We start from the raw sequence: 17,835 nt of genomic DNA, 5'->3' as shown, positions 1-17,835 counted from the left end.
GGTACGGGGGTCAAAGCACCAACCTCTGGTTGGAAAACGACCATGCCGCCCCAATGGTTCAAGTCCCATCTCACAAACCACAACACAGTTCTGTGGAAATTAGTTGAGTACTACTATTCATTCATTCATTCATTTTCAAATCCGCTTATCCACACAAGGTTCGCGGGGGTGCTGAGGCCTATCCCAGCCACCTTTGGGGAGTAGGCGGGGGACACCCTGAACCGGTTGCAATCGCAGGGCACACAGAGACAACGAACCATCTGCATTCACACTCAAACCAAGGGACAATTTTGAGTGTTCAATCAGCCTGCCATGCATGTTTTTGGAATGTGGGAGGAAACCGGAGTACCCGGAGAAAACCCACCCAGGCCCGAGGAGAACATGCAAACTCCACACAGGGAGGCCGGAGTATTACTAGTAACTAACAAAAACATAACTTTTTTCTCCATACTCAGTGATTTGTTGATGGGGAAAAAAACACTCTAAGATGAGGCTAGTTTGATCAAGAACCTATTACCCCACCATAAACCCAAATTACCTGTCCTGTTGAAGTTAAGGCAAGAGACGACTGGCTTCCAGCACACACTTTTCTGATGAACATCCCTTGTAGGGCTTCCACCACTTTTGGTTTGTAAACACGATTGGTATCACCATGACCAAGTTTCCCTGCCAGACAACAATTTTGTTTTTACAAAATTCATTTTGAGTGAGCATAAGACTGTAATTAGCCACAAAGCTATTGAGAAGAAAAAAAAAAAGGAAAAAAAACTTAAATATATGCAATGAAAAAAATATGAATGAATGCAGTCCAGATGATGTTCACACTGAATATTGCTAATCATAATAATAATAATAATAACAATACTTAATAATAATCCATTTCATTCAATTGTTAACAGCAACTAATTGTGTAAATGTGTTTACACACCATTGTCTCCTCCTCCAAAGGACCAAACAGTACGGCCATCCTTTGACAGTGCAATAGTATGGGAGCTACCACATGACACTTCGCCCACATTGCTGATGTCTTTGACCAAGGTGGGAATGTTTCGGCTGTTGCTGTCACCGTGACCTGCATTTCAAAAACACAACATGACAGACTGTAGAAATGAGAAAAGCACCATTCTCTTCCACCACAACTAATGGCAGCCAAAAATATGTGCATAAACGCTCTTCATCTATATGCTAGATTGTCTCAGGAAAGCCCTACTTCTAGTCCAAGATGCACTATCACCGTTTCATAGGTACAGGTGATACTGCATCTATCATTCAAGAATGAAACTAAATCTCTCGTGTTCCGTAAACCCAACAGTTCATCCAACTGTCAGAACCTTGTCAAACTCTCATGCATATACAGTTCCAATCTATGGTAATTACACGTATTTTAATAAAGACAGCACTGCAAGAAAGACTTGATTTTATTTTACCTCATTGTCTTGTTTTAATAGCTTGCTCGACCATAAAACAATATGTAAAAAAATGTGTCCCTTTGAAAATATTTCGTCCAGACATTTTGGATTTTTGGCCAAAATTCAAATATATTTGAAAATTCCTGTATTTGTGAGGGAAAAAGACAAACTTAATATTATGTTTCAAAGTTTTATTTCCATATATGCTTGATTGACCTCGAACGCTATGTTCTCACAACTTGTACACAATGGAGCACACAGAAGAAAGGGCCAACCTGAGCTGAATGAAGCCAAGGCCTGATTAACTGATAATATAGACAGGAAGGTTCAACTTCCGGGGGGCAGCATGACAAGATGTCCTTCAGTTTGTTACAGTGTCTCAATTCATGCAAAATCTACCCATTGAATTAACAAGGTATCCATTGTTTGCAACGGAAGATGTTTTGGCCTCCAGGTGTCCACTGAGGGGCATATCGGTGGGCTGGGCTGGGAAGCGCGATATGCAAATAAGGAGGAATGTTTTTCTGATATGTTACTTGTATTTTGCATATCCTGTGAATAAAAAGTGGTTAGCGCGGATGCGAAGGTGGGATTTCGATCTGAGAGGCAAACACGACTTGTGTTGCCTTCGAGGTACTTCGCCCCCTTTGCTGATCAGCAAAAGACAATCTGTTCCTGAATTAAGTCGAGACTTTTCATTCAAAGTTCAAGCTCTCCGGGTGAATTCCCTGATCATTTGTTATGAAAATCTGCACTGAAGACATGTTTCTTCTTTGGCTCATCCATCCACAGCGGTTTTGAGTTGTAATGAAAGTAAAAGGAACACAAAAAGCAAAAGCAAACCTCCACTTCTGCTTAAAAACGCTAAGAAAATCTACCTTAAGCAAAACGTCAAACATTTAGAGGAAAGTCACACAAAACTGATAATCCAAAATTTTTAATGAAAAATAAAAGATGAGCACATTAATACAAATGGATCCATTCAAAGCCTGACAATAAACAGCACGTTACAATTGGAAAAAAAAAAAAAAAGTGCAGTGTGTTACTGCTGCTCTTATAGTGTGTGGTTTATTTGGGATGACCAGCACAGCAGTTGGAACAGAAAATTGGCCAATTATTTTAATGTGTGGTTTAGACTAATGACTTACCCAATCTTCCAAAATCACCTTCCCCCCACGTGTACAGCTCTCCGTCCTCACTGACTGCAGCACTGTGTCTGTAGCCAGCAGATACACATACCACCACCTGATAGAAAAAGAAATAAAAGGTTTCACATACAGTATCTTTATCAATGCTGGTCATGCACAGGTTGATTTCGTTTTCTTTGTTTTATCTGATAGGAGCAATTACAATCGGAAATTTGATGTAGCAGCTACCGTATAATGTAATCATACTTGTCTCAGTACAAGAATCCAGGAACCGACCAATGTGAATTTCAGTATCCTATCTGCTTAAATTGGTCAATGAAACTGTAAATTGGCTGCAGGCCTACCTTTCCTTGTAGCGGCCCTTGGATAAGTTTAGGGTATTTCTGTGTCGAGCTGTTCCCGTGACCCAGCTTGCCATAATCACCATCACCCCAGCTGAACACTTCACCTTCCGTAGTGAAGGCCAGTGTGTGGCCATCCGAGCCCTTAGATGACGACACCTTCTTGATGGCACGGTGGGGCTCAAAGGTCAGCTTCTTCAGTGTGGACTGGTTGTTGGAGTCCCCGAGGCCTAGCCGGCCATAGCTTCCCTTCCCACAGGCCCGCACAGACCCATCAGAAGAGATTACAAAAGTGCAGTACTGGCCTGCCTCAATCTGTTAAAGAAAGGAAAATTCTGTAAATGTATTTCGCATGAAAGTGTATTCATTGTGAATGCAGACGAACCCGTTTAAAACTGTAGGTAATTAGTTTCCCTCATCTCCAAAAAATAACATGAAGGGTGGGGAGTAAACCATTTTGCCTGCTTTGCACTTTAAACATCTTTTAAATTGATCTCAGAACTTTTTTTTTTTCATAGGTGGGAATTTATTTAAATCCAATCCCGAAGTTCAATTCCGATTTTGTACTTTTCTCCATTTATTTTATGTATCTTAAAGTGACCTACATCAGCTATGATAGAGTTTGCATCCACTGAATACTTGACAGAATCACATATCAACATGCATGACAGGTAACTACAACCCTATGTGAGGCTCTTATGAAGTTAAATGTATAATTTATTGTGCTATTGGAAAGTGTCTGCATCCGCTGAACTCTTGCTCGCAGTACTCGGCATGTGTCTTGTTTTTACAGAATTGTTTCTTCTGAAGAAACAAACTCTCAGCTTCGCATTACACGGGGGCGGAGTTTCATTCCTATGACCACAGCACAGCCATAAGTCATTACATGCAACAGTGTGCCAGATTAGAGCGAAGCGAGCGAGTTTGCCAAAGAGAGAGAAAGAGCCCTTGCGACCGCTGCAGCTGCAAGACAGGGGAAAACTACAAGAAAGCTCCACGTGGCCACCGACTGACTTTAACTCAGCACCAGAAGTCAGTGTAGAAGTCAAGGTACAACTGTCCAAAGTGCAGATATGTTGTCTTACCGTCAGTGCATCGGCGAAGCTGGGGGCCAACTTGGGTTGCAGGATTTTCTCCTGTGTACCCTCTACTAGTTGATGGCTGCTGTTACTTCCCCACACATAAACCTCACAGGTTTCAGATACTATAGGTGTTTCACCTGTATGGATGCTGTCTGGACTAACACAAGTGCGAGAGTAATCAGATGCCATTCGACATACCTGGAAGAAAAACTTACAATTAGGGGCATGTCCTATATATAGATTTTCAGAGTAAACTGCACAGTGATTTAGCAAAATTCTGCAAAGAATCACAGGACGGATTCATACTGTACATACACATAAAAATGTCATGTTCCCTCAGTGTTTATGGGTGTCACATTCCAAGATCCCTCAGCCCCGCAAAGAGTTGAATTTCCATGATAATGTGTGTGTGTGTGTGTGTGTGCGCGCGTGTGATTTACACCTCCATTAAGCCATTACAAACACCCACATAGACTGTTCCAATCCTTCTCAATGCTTGTTACAGCTAATACATTCAACTTTAAAAATGAAAGATGAAGAATACAAATCTGTTGATTATATAGTAGTCTGCATTCATAAATTGGGAGCAGAGCATGCTGTGTACACAGAGATAAAATCGGTCTGATGGTTCCAGTATCGCATCCCTACTTAGGCGTCTCCTCACAGCTGACAAACTGCATACACATGCATACATATAGTATATCTTACTTCTTCAAAAAGACAGAGTGCTGCCTCATACAATGAACACAGCCCATCAGGGTTCCGTGTGGGTTCCCTCCATTGACTGCGATCTGCTGAAGAGCCCTGAAAGATCAAATTCAGAAGATGACAGGTTTTGATTATATGAATCTTAGCATGCTAACAAACACAAGGCTTCATTGTACACTTCTAACCTGAGGCAACTCACTTGTGGTGGTCGCCAAAAGCTCTACTTTAAAGGGGGAGTTTTCAGTTTTAACAAAATAAATAAATCATAATAACAATAATAATAATTATTATTATTATTTTAATCCCAATAATAACAATGCTTTCATATTTGTTAAAGGTCATGATCAGTTGACAATAGCAAATGATCTGTGGCAAAAATCATGAGTCTCCGGCTCAGTCTCATGCTTCAAATGTGAAATTTGATGACAAGTATCGACCCAGCTAATTATTTAATTAAATGCCTTGGTACGCAAATAAATAAAAATCAGAGGCAGAAGGCCCAACTCATGAGATTAGGTGTCAAAATTATTCAAATAATCAACAGCTAATCGATTATCAAATGAATGCACAGAACTACTGAGTGACCAAATCTTGATTTCAGCCTCTCAACAGTAATTGTTCTGATTTCTGCTTCTACTTCATTAAAGTACACTGATTATCATTTCTGTTTTAATCGAAATAAGACCTTGACCGACAATGACCGAACCAGTAATTGAATGAATCAGTTTCAGGAAGGTTGGTGAGTACTATATCAATCCCTCTTGTGTAATACTGCATAAATGTATTGTTTTGTGTTTATCTCGTAAACAAAATAAACAATAATTTTAAAAATTTATGGTCAACACAGTAATCAGGAAATAAATATTTTAGAAATACATGAACACAAAATAAAATCTTATAGTTATTTGATTAATTGATGGAATTTTGATTCTATAAATATTCTGTAGTCACATCACTGTACGAGGTGTCAAATTATTTGTCTTGCACACGGGCACGCTCATCCCCATGGCCTTGGGGTGTTACCTAAGAAAAGCACTAAATTTTTAACATTGTCTAAATATCACACTCGGGACTAGAGACAGTTGCCTTTTTCGAAAGATCACATTTGTCAAGCACAACTGTCAAGTCCTAACAATTGCCTGAACAAATATGGCAAAAAGTATTTTATTTTTTTCGTGCAAACTTCCGACTTTATTGCTCATCAATCAAGGATTTACAACACACAAAAGACACAAAACATTTGCTTTACCAATTAATTTACTTACCAATGAACGTCTCATCTGCATTAGGATGTTCATGAAACAATCATAGCCAATGAGTCCCTCTTGGCTCTCTAGCACCTTACTATGTTCCATCGTACTAACCACAGCTGATGCTGCCAGTGCCATCTCAATCCATTCGAGTAAATAGCGGAGTGAACCCCTCTGGGAGGCGAGTCCTAGCAGCAACTCTGAGGCTAGCCTTCGACCTAAAATATCTGCCCCAGAGTTTGGCATAGTAACTCCCTTCAGAAAAGTTGTGACCTGGGCCAGACAGTCCAGGCCCATTGGAGGGATCTTACTCTCATTGGCCAGAGAAAGGGGTGGCAGGGAACTAACTACATCAATGGCCGTACGAATGACATCATTACACAAGTTCAAGTTGCCACCAGTTCCCCCACAGGGGCTTGGTGGAGGGGGCATCATCCAGCTCTGTCGCAGCAGCGCAAACAAAAGGCTGAGACCTGTGCGAACACCCATCTCAATGAGTGCATCTGTGCTGGAGCGGGGCCGCTCACTGACAGAGTGCAGATCACTGGAACCCGAGTTGTTCTCTGGAGAGTGCTGCTGCTGCTTGATCTTTCCCTTGTCGTGATACTTGTTGGAAAGTGCATAGAATATACGTTGAAGAACCAATACTCGTTTGCGCAGGGCAGCAGCAAAGGGAGAGTCTGAGCAGACCATCTTGGCCAAAGCCAATTGGCTGCCCAGGAGAGCGTCCAAGTAGTGCTCCTGTTCATCACTGGAGAGGGACTCGCGCTCAAAGTCTGGCAGTTGGGGACCCTTTAGACATAGCACCTGCTGGGGAAGCAGCACAACCTCTTTGTTGGCCAAGAGCTTCGAGTACAGAAGAGAAACGCCTTCTCTGGTGGCTATCGACTCGCTGTCCTCTGTGATCCATGAGCCGTTTAGGTGCTCCAACCATTTGAGTTTTACTGGCGGGATCATTAACGCCATGGCATGTCACTCTGGAGCCATCAGTCCTGGAAATATGACACACACATATTGCGATAAGTTAGTGTTCATTCTACATCAGCCTATCATTATAACATACAACTGATTTAAGGCAAAAGGTGATAATCTTGAGGGATGTCCCGATCATGCTTTTTTGGCATCCGAGTCCGAGTTTTTAGTTTTAAGTATTTGCCGATACAGAGTCCCGATCCAATACTTCGCAATGCATTCAGAAAAAAATAGCATACATGCAATTTTTCTGAAATTAATAAAGGAATATACTGTACATGCATCAATTTCAAGTTTGTTTGTGTGTGTGTGTGCGTGCTTTTATATATATATATATATATATCATTTCTCAACTCTTTCATTCCACAAGACGTACTTGTACGTCTTTTTAAAATTGGCCCCCTCCTAACAAAGACGTACTTGTACGTCTAAGTCTTTTTTTTGCGTTATAGAGAGCAGGAGGGTCCGATGCAATCTGTGAATGAGAATAAGCCGTTTGCATTGTAAATCATGTAAAAAAGCAACCAGTACGTGACAGTGGTGCCTCACGTGCTTGAAATGCATGCTTTTACAAAAACCACTTTTTATCAGTTTTTTGCCCAGGAATTGCCATTTTCATGAAACTTAACCATTTTGTAATGCCGATTGCTGAAGAATGGAAAAACATAGAAACAAAGTTTTTTTTCTGCTGAAGGAAGAGAGTCCAAAATTTATTTTGGTAGGCTCCATTTTTATATAGCATTAGAACCAAATATTCTGTGGGCCTTGCAAGATCAGTCAAAATCCATTAAAACGCTGGGCTTGAGGGGGTTGCTCCAGTGAAAATGGCTGGGATTGAATGAGTTAATATCAATGGACAGGATGCTTTAAAAAAAAAGTATTTTCATGTCATTATTTTCATTGTCTGGATACGCAAATGGCACCAATTTGGTGCAATGGCCCATATAAGCATTTATCATGCAATGAGGGAGTCCTCAGTTTGATACATTTGATTTATCTTACGATAAACAATACATTCACATCATCCTTCATAGGCTTGTGCAGGCTAAAGTAACAAGTTCACACAGATGTGTAGTTGTTAGGTTTGTGCATGACTTCATCTCGAAACAACAATATTGATTTATGATAAATGCCACAGCCATCTTTCAATAGTTGCCGGGACTGAGCAAAAGGATAAGAGTGATTGTCGCGACTTGTTAACAGCTGGCGAATGTTAACGAAGATAGAATTTAGCATTCGTTAATGTAATAACACAACCACCGGTCATCAGATTAATTAGCAAAGTTCAAACTTTTGTTTTCATCTACTGGAGTATCCCCTCCTCCTCTTGAAGCAACCCTGGTGTAGTTACAGCAATCAAAAGCAAGATATTTTGTGTCCGGTCTGAACCTAGCATAATAGCTATGAATTTATCATAAATCCAATTAAACAATTTAAGATACAATGCTTGATAAATATAATGTGCCTGATAACCCGATGCACCTTCTGTACGTTAATATTTTAAAACTGACTCATTCACTGATATCATGCCTAATACTGTATTGGCCCGAATATAAGACGGTGTTTTTTGCATTGAAATAAGACTGGAAAAGTGGGGTTTGTCTTATATTCGGGGACGAGACATTATACCCATTCACAACGCTAGATGGCGCCAGATATCATTGAAGCGAATGCTGACTTGACTACCCAGGCCAAAGCGAACCCCTGTCACGAAGAAGAAAAATAAAAAATGTTGTATATCAAATGCCCTGGACGTCAGTGAGGATGACGTGCAATGGGAGGAACCAGCGGACCAGAGGATGGGAGTGAGGACAGTGACACTGAGCACAGCGAGGCAGAGGATGTTTGTGAGGAGTAATGTTCTATCATGACAGATCTCAGCTACTCTCAAGTTTAACCAGTTTGCATTATTTTATTGCAATGTTTTTCCTTATTCTGATTTGTTTCAAGACGACAGTTAGTTAGACTTCACTTTGATGGTTAATGCAGTTATTGCAATTTTGTTGTTTTATCACAATAGATTGGTTTATTTACATTTCAAAAACCAGAAGCCATTCATTACGAATGTGATTGCCCTTTATTTACATATTTAAATGTTCAGATATTAAGATTTGAATGAGGCAAAATAACATGCTTTTTCTCTCAAATATATTGTTATAATCATTTGTTTCAGATGTACTGTAATTATTTTCTGTATAAAAATTAATTTGGTGTTCAAAAAGTCTTTTTTCAAACTTGAGTCTTGAAAAAGAGGGGGTCGTCTTATAATCAGAGCAGTCTTATATTCGGGCCAATACGGTAATATGGCGCGCACAATAGTCAGAAAAATACACTACACCGTGAAAAGGAGAGAAAATGAAAAACTAATTGGGGCTCCTGCAAATTGACTGACAGTAGCCAATACAGGTATAACCATTTTCAATGCCCTGAAGGAAAAAAAAGCACAGGATTGCTACATAAGCGTGAAATGAGTAGACCAAGGGGAAAAAAATAGCTGATGACGACAAACATTTAGGATTCGATTACTGGTAAGCTCTTAAAATGTTGCTGTTCGTAAAAGACCCTACCACAACACCCTAAACAGCAGTTAGTATCATCAGCAAGAATTCCACAGTGTAGGAACGAAGGGGCCACACTCTTCTGTTTGTAGAAAATAATAACCATTCACCACCCCAAACATACAAACTCATAGCTCATCTGTGGATGTAATGTCATGTCTTGGGCTTGCATGGCTTCTTCTGGGAAGGGCTCACCGATATCTTCACTAAATAACAACATGACGGTAACAGCAAAATGATCTCAGAAGTCAACCTGAAGCTCTTACAGTAGGTCACTTAGACCAGTGTTTCCTGACCCTTTTTGAGCCAAGGCATACATTTCATATTGTAAAAAATTCACGGCACACCACTTAGCAAAATGATTGACCAAAAAAATGGGATAAACACGTTCATTAGGCACTATACCTGGGTGGCATCGATCAATAAACGCAACATTGTTTTTAAGAGAAAGGAAACCATTTTTGGTCCAAATAACTGAGATTGGATAATTTACTGCGGCACACCTGATAATCTTTCTAGGCACAGTCACAATCAGTGACAAGTAACAGAAGCGACGTAAATCTCCAGCCTGAGACCCTACAGACAGTGCATGCATTTTGATTTTTTTAAGAAGAGACTCAGGAAAGTAAGACCAAAAATTCATGACAATTAAAGGAGTGGACTGTTTAAAATTACAAAAAAAGAAAATTTTTGCAATAATGCAAAAGCTCAAAAATCGGTTACCAGCTTGTTGCATTTACTGTACTTCAAGCGGTGGCTATGCAACTAAATATTAAGTTCTCACTATTTTAATCTCTTTCAAGACATTTTGTCACTTAAAGTGCTTTTGTTTTGTGTTCATAACACATAGTGCTAACTAAATTGTGTATCAGGTCCAAATGTATATACGTGGAGATAAAAGTTATGATTTTCATCTGTAATTTTACACCCTGGTGTGATATTTATATTTTTATGTCAAACTCAAATGTTTTTGTTGATAGCAAAAATAAAGAAATTTGCGTCACTGTTCTAATACTTCTGAAGGAGAGCGTAAATACACTATACTACTAATGCTGGAGCATATACAGTATATTGAATATTATGTTTTTCAAAAGGGTAGGCGCTCAATCTTTTTTTTTTGTTTGTATTGGGGGAGTGTGGGGGGGATATGTTATAAAGACACAGAATTTGCAAAAGCTGACTGCCTTTAGATATTCAATTGCTTGTAATCCAATTGTAGCAAGCTGGCAATTGATATAGGGCTGCACATTATATCGAAAAAATATTATCATCATGATAATGGCCCGAGCAATATGCATATTGCAAAGACATGCAATAAGTTTCATATGGAATTGTATGCTGTTATCACAATTTCACCAGTCCAATGTATCCGAAAGGTGAGCGGTATCTAGCGGCATTATAACTAATTAGTTAAGAATACATTGAGCTCTCTCTCTCTCTCTCTCTCTCTCACTCTCACTCTCTATCTATCTATATATATATATATATATATATAAAAAATAAAAATTAAAAAAAGATTCCTCGTTTCACCCCTCGGGTGGTGTCCGTCCCTCATTCAGCTCGGGTCCTCTACCAGAGGCCAGGAAGCTTGAGGGTTCTGCGCAGTATCCTTGCTGTTCCCAGCACTGCACATTTCTGGACTGAGATGTCCGATGTTGTTCCCGGGATCTGTTGCAACCACTCATCTAGTTTGGGGGTCACTGCCCCGAGTGCTCCGACCACCACAGGCACGACTGTCACCTTTACCTTCCAGGCTCTCTCCAGCTCCTCTCTGAGCCCTTGGTATTTCTCGAGTTTCTCGTGTTCCTTCTTTCTGATGTTTCCATCACTTGGGACCGCTACATCCACTACAACGGCTTTCCTCTGCCCTTTATCTATGATCACGATATCTGGTTGGTTCGCCATTACCATCTTGTCAGTCTGGATCTGGAAGTCACACAGGATCTTCGCTCTGTCATTCTCCACCACCTTCGGAGGTGTTTCCCATTTTGACCTTGGGGTTTCCAGTGCATACTCCGCACAGATGTTTCGGTAGACTATGCCAGCCACCTGGTTATGGCGTTCCATGTAGGCTTTCCCTGCCAGCATCTTACACCCTGCAGTTATGTGTTGGATCGTCTCAGGTGCCTCTTTGCACAACCTACACCTTGGGTCTTGTCTGGCGTGGTATATCTGGGTCTCAATGGCTCTGGTGCTCAGGGCCTGCTCCTGAGCAGCCAGGATGAGTGCCTCTGTGCTGTCCTTCAGGCCAGCCCTCTCTAGCCACTGATAGGACTTCTTGGGATCGGCCACTTCAGTTATGGTCCGGTGGTACATCCCGTGTAGGGGCTTGTCCTCCCATGGTGGTCCCTCTTCCAGCGCCTCATCCTCTGTTCCCCATTGTTTGAGACATTCTCTGAGTACGTCATCCGTTGGAGCCTTCTCCTTGATGTATTCATGGAGCTTGGATGTTTCATCCTGGACAGTGGCTCTCACACTCACTAGTCCCCGGCCTCCTTCCTTTCGGCTTGCGTACAGTCTCAGGGTGCTGGATTTGGGATGGAACCCTCCATGCATGGTTAGGAGCTTTCGGGTCTTAACGTCCGTGGTCTGAATCTCTTCCTTTGGCCACCTTATTATTCCTGCAGGGTATCTGATCACTGTGAGGGCATAGCTGTTTATTGCCCGGGTCTTACTCTTGCCATTGAGCTGGCTTCTTAGGACTTGCCTCACTTGCTGGAGGTATTTGGCCGTAGCCGCTTTCCTAGTTGCCAGTTCGAGGTTGCCATTGGCTTGTGGTTTACCGAGGTACTTGGAGCTGTCCTCAATGTCTGCTATTGTTCCTTCAGGGAGTGAGACCCCTTCAGTGCGGACTACCTTTCCTCTCTTAGTCAACATCTGACTACATTTCTCAAGCCCGAATGGCATCCCGATGTCGCTGCTGTAGATCCTGGTTGTGTGGATCAGGGAGTCTATGTCCCTTTCGCTCTTAGCATACAACTTTGTCATCCATGTAGAGGAGGTGACTGATCATAGCTCCATTTCTGAGGCGGTATCCATAGCCTGTCTTGGTGATTACTTGGCTTAGGGGGTTCAGTCCTATGCAGAACAGCAGTGGGGAGAGTGCATCACCTTGGTATATGCCACATTTGATGGACACTTGGGTAAGTGGCTTGCCATTGGCTTCAAGTGTGGTTTTCCACATCCTCATCGAGTTCGCAACGAAGGCTCTTAGGGTCCTGTTCACCTTATACAACTCCAAGCATTCAGTGATCCATGTATGTGGCATCGAGTCATAGGCTTTCTTGTAATCAATCCAGGCTGTGCACAGGTTGGTACGTCGGGACCTGCAGTCTTGTGCGACTGTTCTGTCAACCAGGAGCTGATGTTTGGCTCCTCTGGTATCTCTACCAATGCCCTTCTGTGCTTCGCTCATGTATTGATCCATGTGTCCACTTATCTTAGCCGCAATGATGCCTGACATGAGCTTCCATGTTGTGGAGAGACAGGTTATTGGCCGATAGTTGGATGGGACTGCACCCTTTGAGGGATCCTTCATGATCAGGATCGTTCGCCCTTCGGTTAGCCTTCCTGGGCGAGTCCCATCCCTCAGCAGCTGGTTCATTTGTGCTGCTAGGCGCTCATGGAGTGCTGTGAGTTTCTTGAGCCAGTAGGTGTGGACCATGTCCGGGCCTGGTGCTGTCCAGGTCTTCATATCTGAGACTCTTTCCTTTATGTCTGCCACTGTTATGGTAACTGGGTTCTGTTCAGGGAGGTTGCTGTGCTCCTCTCTCAGGGTCACCAGCCATTGTGCACTCCTTCTCCCATACGCCTTTCCAGTACCTTTCAGTTTCCAGTCTTGGTGGGTCAGCTCTGTTGTTAGGAATCTGCCACTGAGCATACACTTTCGCAGGTTGTGTTGCGAACAGCCTGTTTATTCGTCTGGCCTCATTCTCTTTCATGTACCGCTTTAGGCGGCTGGACAAGGCTTGGAGCCTTTGTTTGGCAGTTTCGAGTGCTTCAGGTATGGTCATCTGGATGTACCTCTCGGGTATCGGCCTCTTCATCACACCTCTCTGGGCCTCCGTCAATTGACTCACATCTTTCCGAGCCGCCTTGATCTTAGCCTCCAACCGTCTTTTCCATGGTGGGTAACGTATCTCATGGCTTCCATGGTTGCTCTAATAGCCAAGCATCTCAAGGATCACTGATGCTGAAGCGTATATCAGCTCATTGGTTTCCGTGATCGTTACGGTAGGGATCGCCCTCAGTGCTGCATTCACACTTTCCATGAGACTTTCAGGTGGTACTTCACATAGCCGTTGTAATCGGTTTCTAGGTTGCCCAGCTTTCATTCTCGCCATGATCTTAGCTTTCAGGTCAGTTGCTGCCTCGCTCAGCATTTCATTCATTGGGGCTGGCCTCCCAATCTCATCATCTGCATTCATTGGGGCTTGCCTCCCAATCTCTGGTATGACCTCCTCCTCTGATGTGGCAGCCTGGGGCCCTTCACCATGGAACCTGCGTTGTACCTCATCAATCTCAAGTTGTGACAGCAGTTGCCGTTTGTGGATGTTGGAACACTGAGCTACTAGTTGTTTCGTGGTCAACCGCGACTGTGGGTTTCGAAGTAACCATTTAGCCCACATTCTGTGCATGTAACCCCTCTGACTAGGGTTGCTTGAGTAGTAGCATTCCAACAGAGCCATGTTATCGCATCTCGCCCATCTCCGCTTTGTTCCAGTAGCCCATTTTTCATCAAGGTGCTCTGGTTCCCCAGCACCTGACGCAGACCTTGTTTGGCCGGGCGACGTCTGAGCCGGCATGTCATTCATTTTATTGTCTCTCATCAGTGTATGAGGTAGGCATTAGCGTGAAGGATCTTGCCCAAGGACCCACACTGGATTGTGTTATGTGCTCTTTTTTTTTTTGCCCCAACGGGATTCGAACCACCGTCTCCCGTATGCCAAACCGATGCCTTACCAACTGAGCTATCCAGCCGCTTTAATATATATATATATATATATATATATATATATATATATATACACACACACACACACACACACACAGTGCTGTTCAAAATAATAGCAGTGCAATGTGACTAACCAGAATATCCCTGGTTTTTAGTATATTTCTTATTGTTACATGCTAGACAAGTTACCAGTAGGTGCAGTAGATTCTCAGAAAACAAACAAGACCCAGCATTCATAATTGCACGCTCCCAAAGGCTGTGCAATTGGGCAAATAGTTCAAAGGGGTGTGTTCAAAAAATAGCAGTGCGGCAACCAATCTCTGAGTTCATCAATTGTGGAGAAGAAAAAAAAAACCAAAAACAGGTGTGAATCAGGTGGCGCCTATTTAAGGATGATGAAGCCAGCACAGGTTGAACATGCATTTTAAGAAAATGGGTCGTTCAAGACACTGCTCCGAAGAACGGCGTTCTTTGATTAAAAAGTTGATTGGAGAGGGAAGAACCTATAAAGAGGTGCAAAAGATTGTTGGATGTTCAGCAAAAATGATCTCCAATGCCTTAAAATGGGAAGAAAAACCAGAGACATGTGGAAGAAAACAGAAGACAACTATTAAAATGGACCGGAGAATAACCAGAATGGCAAAGGCTCAGCCAATGATCAGCTCCTGGATGATCAAACACAGTCTGCAGTTACCTGTAAGTGCTGTGACAGTTAGAAGATGTCTGTGTGAAGCAAATTTATTTTCAAGAATCCCACGCAAAGTCCCTCTGTTACAAAAAAGGCATGTGCAGAAGAGGTTACAATTCACCAAAGAACACATCAACTGGCCTAAAGAAAAATGGAGGAACATTTTGTGGACTGATGAAAGTGAAATTGTCCTTTTTGGGTCCAGGGGCCACAGCCCGTGTGTGAGACGATCCAAACTCTGAATTCAAACCTCAGTCCACATTGAAGACAGTGAAGCATGGTGGTGCAAGTATCATGGTGTTGGGCCCATTTATCGCATACCAGGGATCATGGGTCAGTTTGTGTATGTCGAGATACTTGAAGAGGTTATGTTGCCTTATGCTGAAGAGGACATGCCCTTGAAATGGGTGTTTCAACAAGACAATGACCCCAAATACACCAGCAGACGAGCAAAGTCTTGGTTCCAAACCAATAAAATTAATTTTATGGAGTGGCCAGCCCAATCCCCAGATCCCCAGATCTCAATCCAATCGAGAACTTGTGGGGTGATATCAAAAATGCTGTTTGTGAAGCAAAACCAAGAAATGTAAATGAATTGTGGAGTGTTGTTAAGCAATCATCGAGTGAAATAACAACTGAAAGGTGCCACAACTCTATGCCACACAGATGTGAAGCAGTTATAAAAAACTGGTCATGCAACTAAATATTAGGATTGCTAAATCCTACCTTTTTTTTGGAAATACAAAACAGTTTTGAGTTTGTACAGTCAACAGCAGACACTGCTATTTTTTCAACACACCCCTTTGAACTATTTGCCCAATTGCACAGCCTTCGGAGCGTGCCTATTATGAATGCTGGGTCTTGTTTGTTTTCTGAGAATCTACTGCACCTACTCGTAACTTGTCTGGCATGTAACAATAAAAAATATACCGTATTTTCACGACTATAAGGCGCCATTAAAAGTCTTAAATTTTCTCCAAAATGGACAGGACGCCTTATAATGCGGAGCATCTAGTGTATGAGACGAGTTCCAAAGCATAACTGAGAGCGCTTCTGGCCGACACGCTGTTTATATAGAGAAAAGGCGGATCTGTGATATTTGATATCTGATATTTATTTGTTTGTTTGTTTGTTTGTACACACACACACACGCGCGCACACACACCTGGCTGATCACGCATGAATTCGTTTACACAAAACGCTGTTCAAATACTCGACATTCAATAATTGTCCTTTTGTGTGCACACGTGTACCCTTTGTGGCTTCCGTTCTCGCCGAAATTTCGAAATCTACGAGATATGGCGAGGCCATGAGAACGCGAGGCGAGGGTATTACTGTTGTGGCGACACCACTCAAGCTAAGCGAGCCTCAGCAGTAGATAGTCCGCTGCTCTCTGCTGTGCGTGCTTCAGCGCCAACATGTACGCAAGCGCGTCTTTTGATTTCAACCAATCAGCGCCGACGCAACGACGTCACACACCCAACGTCACACAAGACAACAGCTAAGCTAAGCTAGCCAATACGACACTCGAAGTCGGACGGACACGTTTTTCTGCCAATCTGTGCGTTTCCCTTTTTGTCCAAATATATTTTTTACGACAACTGTCTTGTCCACGGTGTCTTTTATTCGTTCCACTGGGGTTTAGCAAGTGTGTTTATAAAGAGACGAAAATCTCTTTACTCTCGCTAGTGTTAGTGTCTCAACATGGCTACGCCCGTGAAAGCAAAACAATGAACTCAAACGTGTCTTCGTTCAATGTTGTCAAGTCAACAGTATTTATAGAGCACTTTCAAACAGCCATCGCTGCATACAAAGTGCTGTACATGGAGCAATTTAACATGCACAATAAACAGTAAGACAAATCTGTAATAAAGGCGGTAGAAAGCACCAAACAGTAAAACCAAGAACAAATCTAAGTCATGCTGAGTCGAAGGCCAAAGAATACAAGTGAGTTTTGAGGAGGGTTTTGAAGATGGGCAGCGAGGAGGCTTGCCGAATGTTCAGTGGGAGGTCATTCCAGAGAGAGGGACTAGCAACAGAAAATATCCGGATTAATTTGCAATTTTTCCTCAATTCTCCGGAGAGATTTTCCTAAAAATTTGAAAAACCCGGAATTCCGGGAAAATCCGGAGGACTTTCATCTCTGTTTTATTTATATTAGTTAAACAAAATACTACAAGGATACTAATGACAAAGTTTCTGATAACATTAAAACTTACATTTAAAAAATATGAATTTTTTTTATACACTTATAGAGAGAGCGCGACAGACAGACAGACAGACAGACAGACAGACAGATCGATAGATAGATAATATTTGGATCTATTTCTAGCCTTGTCACACGTCTTGTGAGCGAAAAGACTTTCGCTGAGAGGCGGAAGTTCTGCGTCCATGCCCTCAACCATGCAATTACAAAGTCACAGCGTTCATGTAGGTTTTTTGTTTTTTTTTGACTGGTAAAAAGTTTGAAAAACATCTATTCACATTTTTAAAAAACTAGTTATAGTTTGTGTGTTATATATTAAATGTTAACATTTCTTGAAATTAAAATAGTTTTCATCACTCAGCGTAACTTATGTGACTTCCGGCCACACTCATTCAGCCTATACCGGTGTTGTGCAAAAGCACTCACCCCCGTAAAAATATGCACGCATCGAGTGGAAGCTGTTCGACTGCACTACGCTTGTTTTGGATAAAGACATGAAAAACAAACTTGTGTTTTTTG

The 17,835-nt window shown here is 42.1% G+C and overlaps 1 protein-coding gene across 2 annotated transcripts in view; it reads right to left on the bottom strand.

Moving 5' to 3' along the window:
• The window catches only part of herc1 (HECT and RLD domain containing E3 ubiquitin protein ligase family member 1), an 84,546-nt gene that overhangs the window by 64,509 nt on the left and 2,202 nt on the right, over positions 1 to 17,835 (bottom strand). For both annotated transcript variants that reach the window (XM_086106272.1, XM_086106273.1), the window contains exons 2-8: positions 5,954 to 6,930; positions 4,689 to 4,784; positions 3,984 to 4,178; positions 2,902 to 3,213; positions 2,558 to 2,654; positions 929 to 1,072; positions 539 to 666 (exon numbers count right to left, since the gene is read on the bottom strand). In XM_086106272.1, the coding sequence (XP_085962398.1) occupies positions 539 to 666; positions 929 to 1,072; positions 2,558 to 2,654; positions 2,902 to 3,213; positions 3,984 to 4,178; positions 4,689 to 4,784; positions 5,954 to 6,904 (1,923 nt within the window). In that variant the 5' untranslated portion in view covers positions 6,905 to 6,930. The remainder of the gene's footprint in view (positions 1 to 538; positions 667 to 928; positions 1,073 to 2,557; positions 2,655 to 2,901; positions 3,214 to 3,983; positions 4,179 to 4,688; positions 4,785 to 5,953; positions 6,931 to 17,835) is intronic.

Source organism: Hippocampus guttulatus, chromosome 3, assembly GCF_054856545.1.
Source record: "Hippocampus guttulatus isolate MCC_2025c chromosome 3, RoL_Hgut_1.0, whole genome shotgun sequence".
NCBI classification, from domain to species: Eukaryota; Metazoa; Chordata; class Actinopteri; order Syngnathiformes; family Syngnathidae; genus Hippocampus; species Hippocampus guttulatus.
This window is presented reverse-complemented; position numbering and strand designations above follow the sequence as displayed.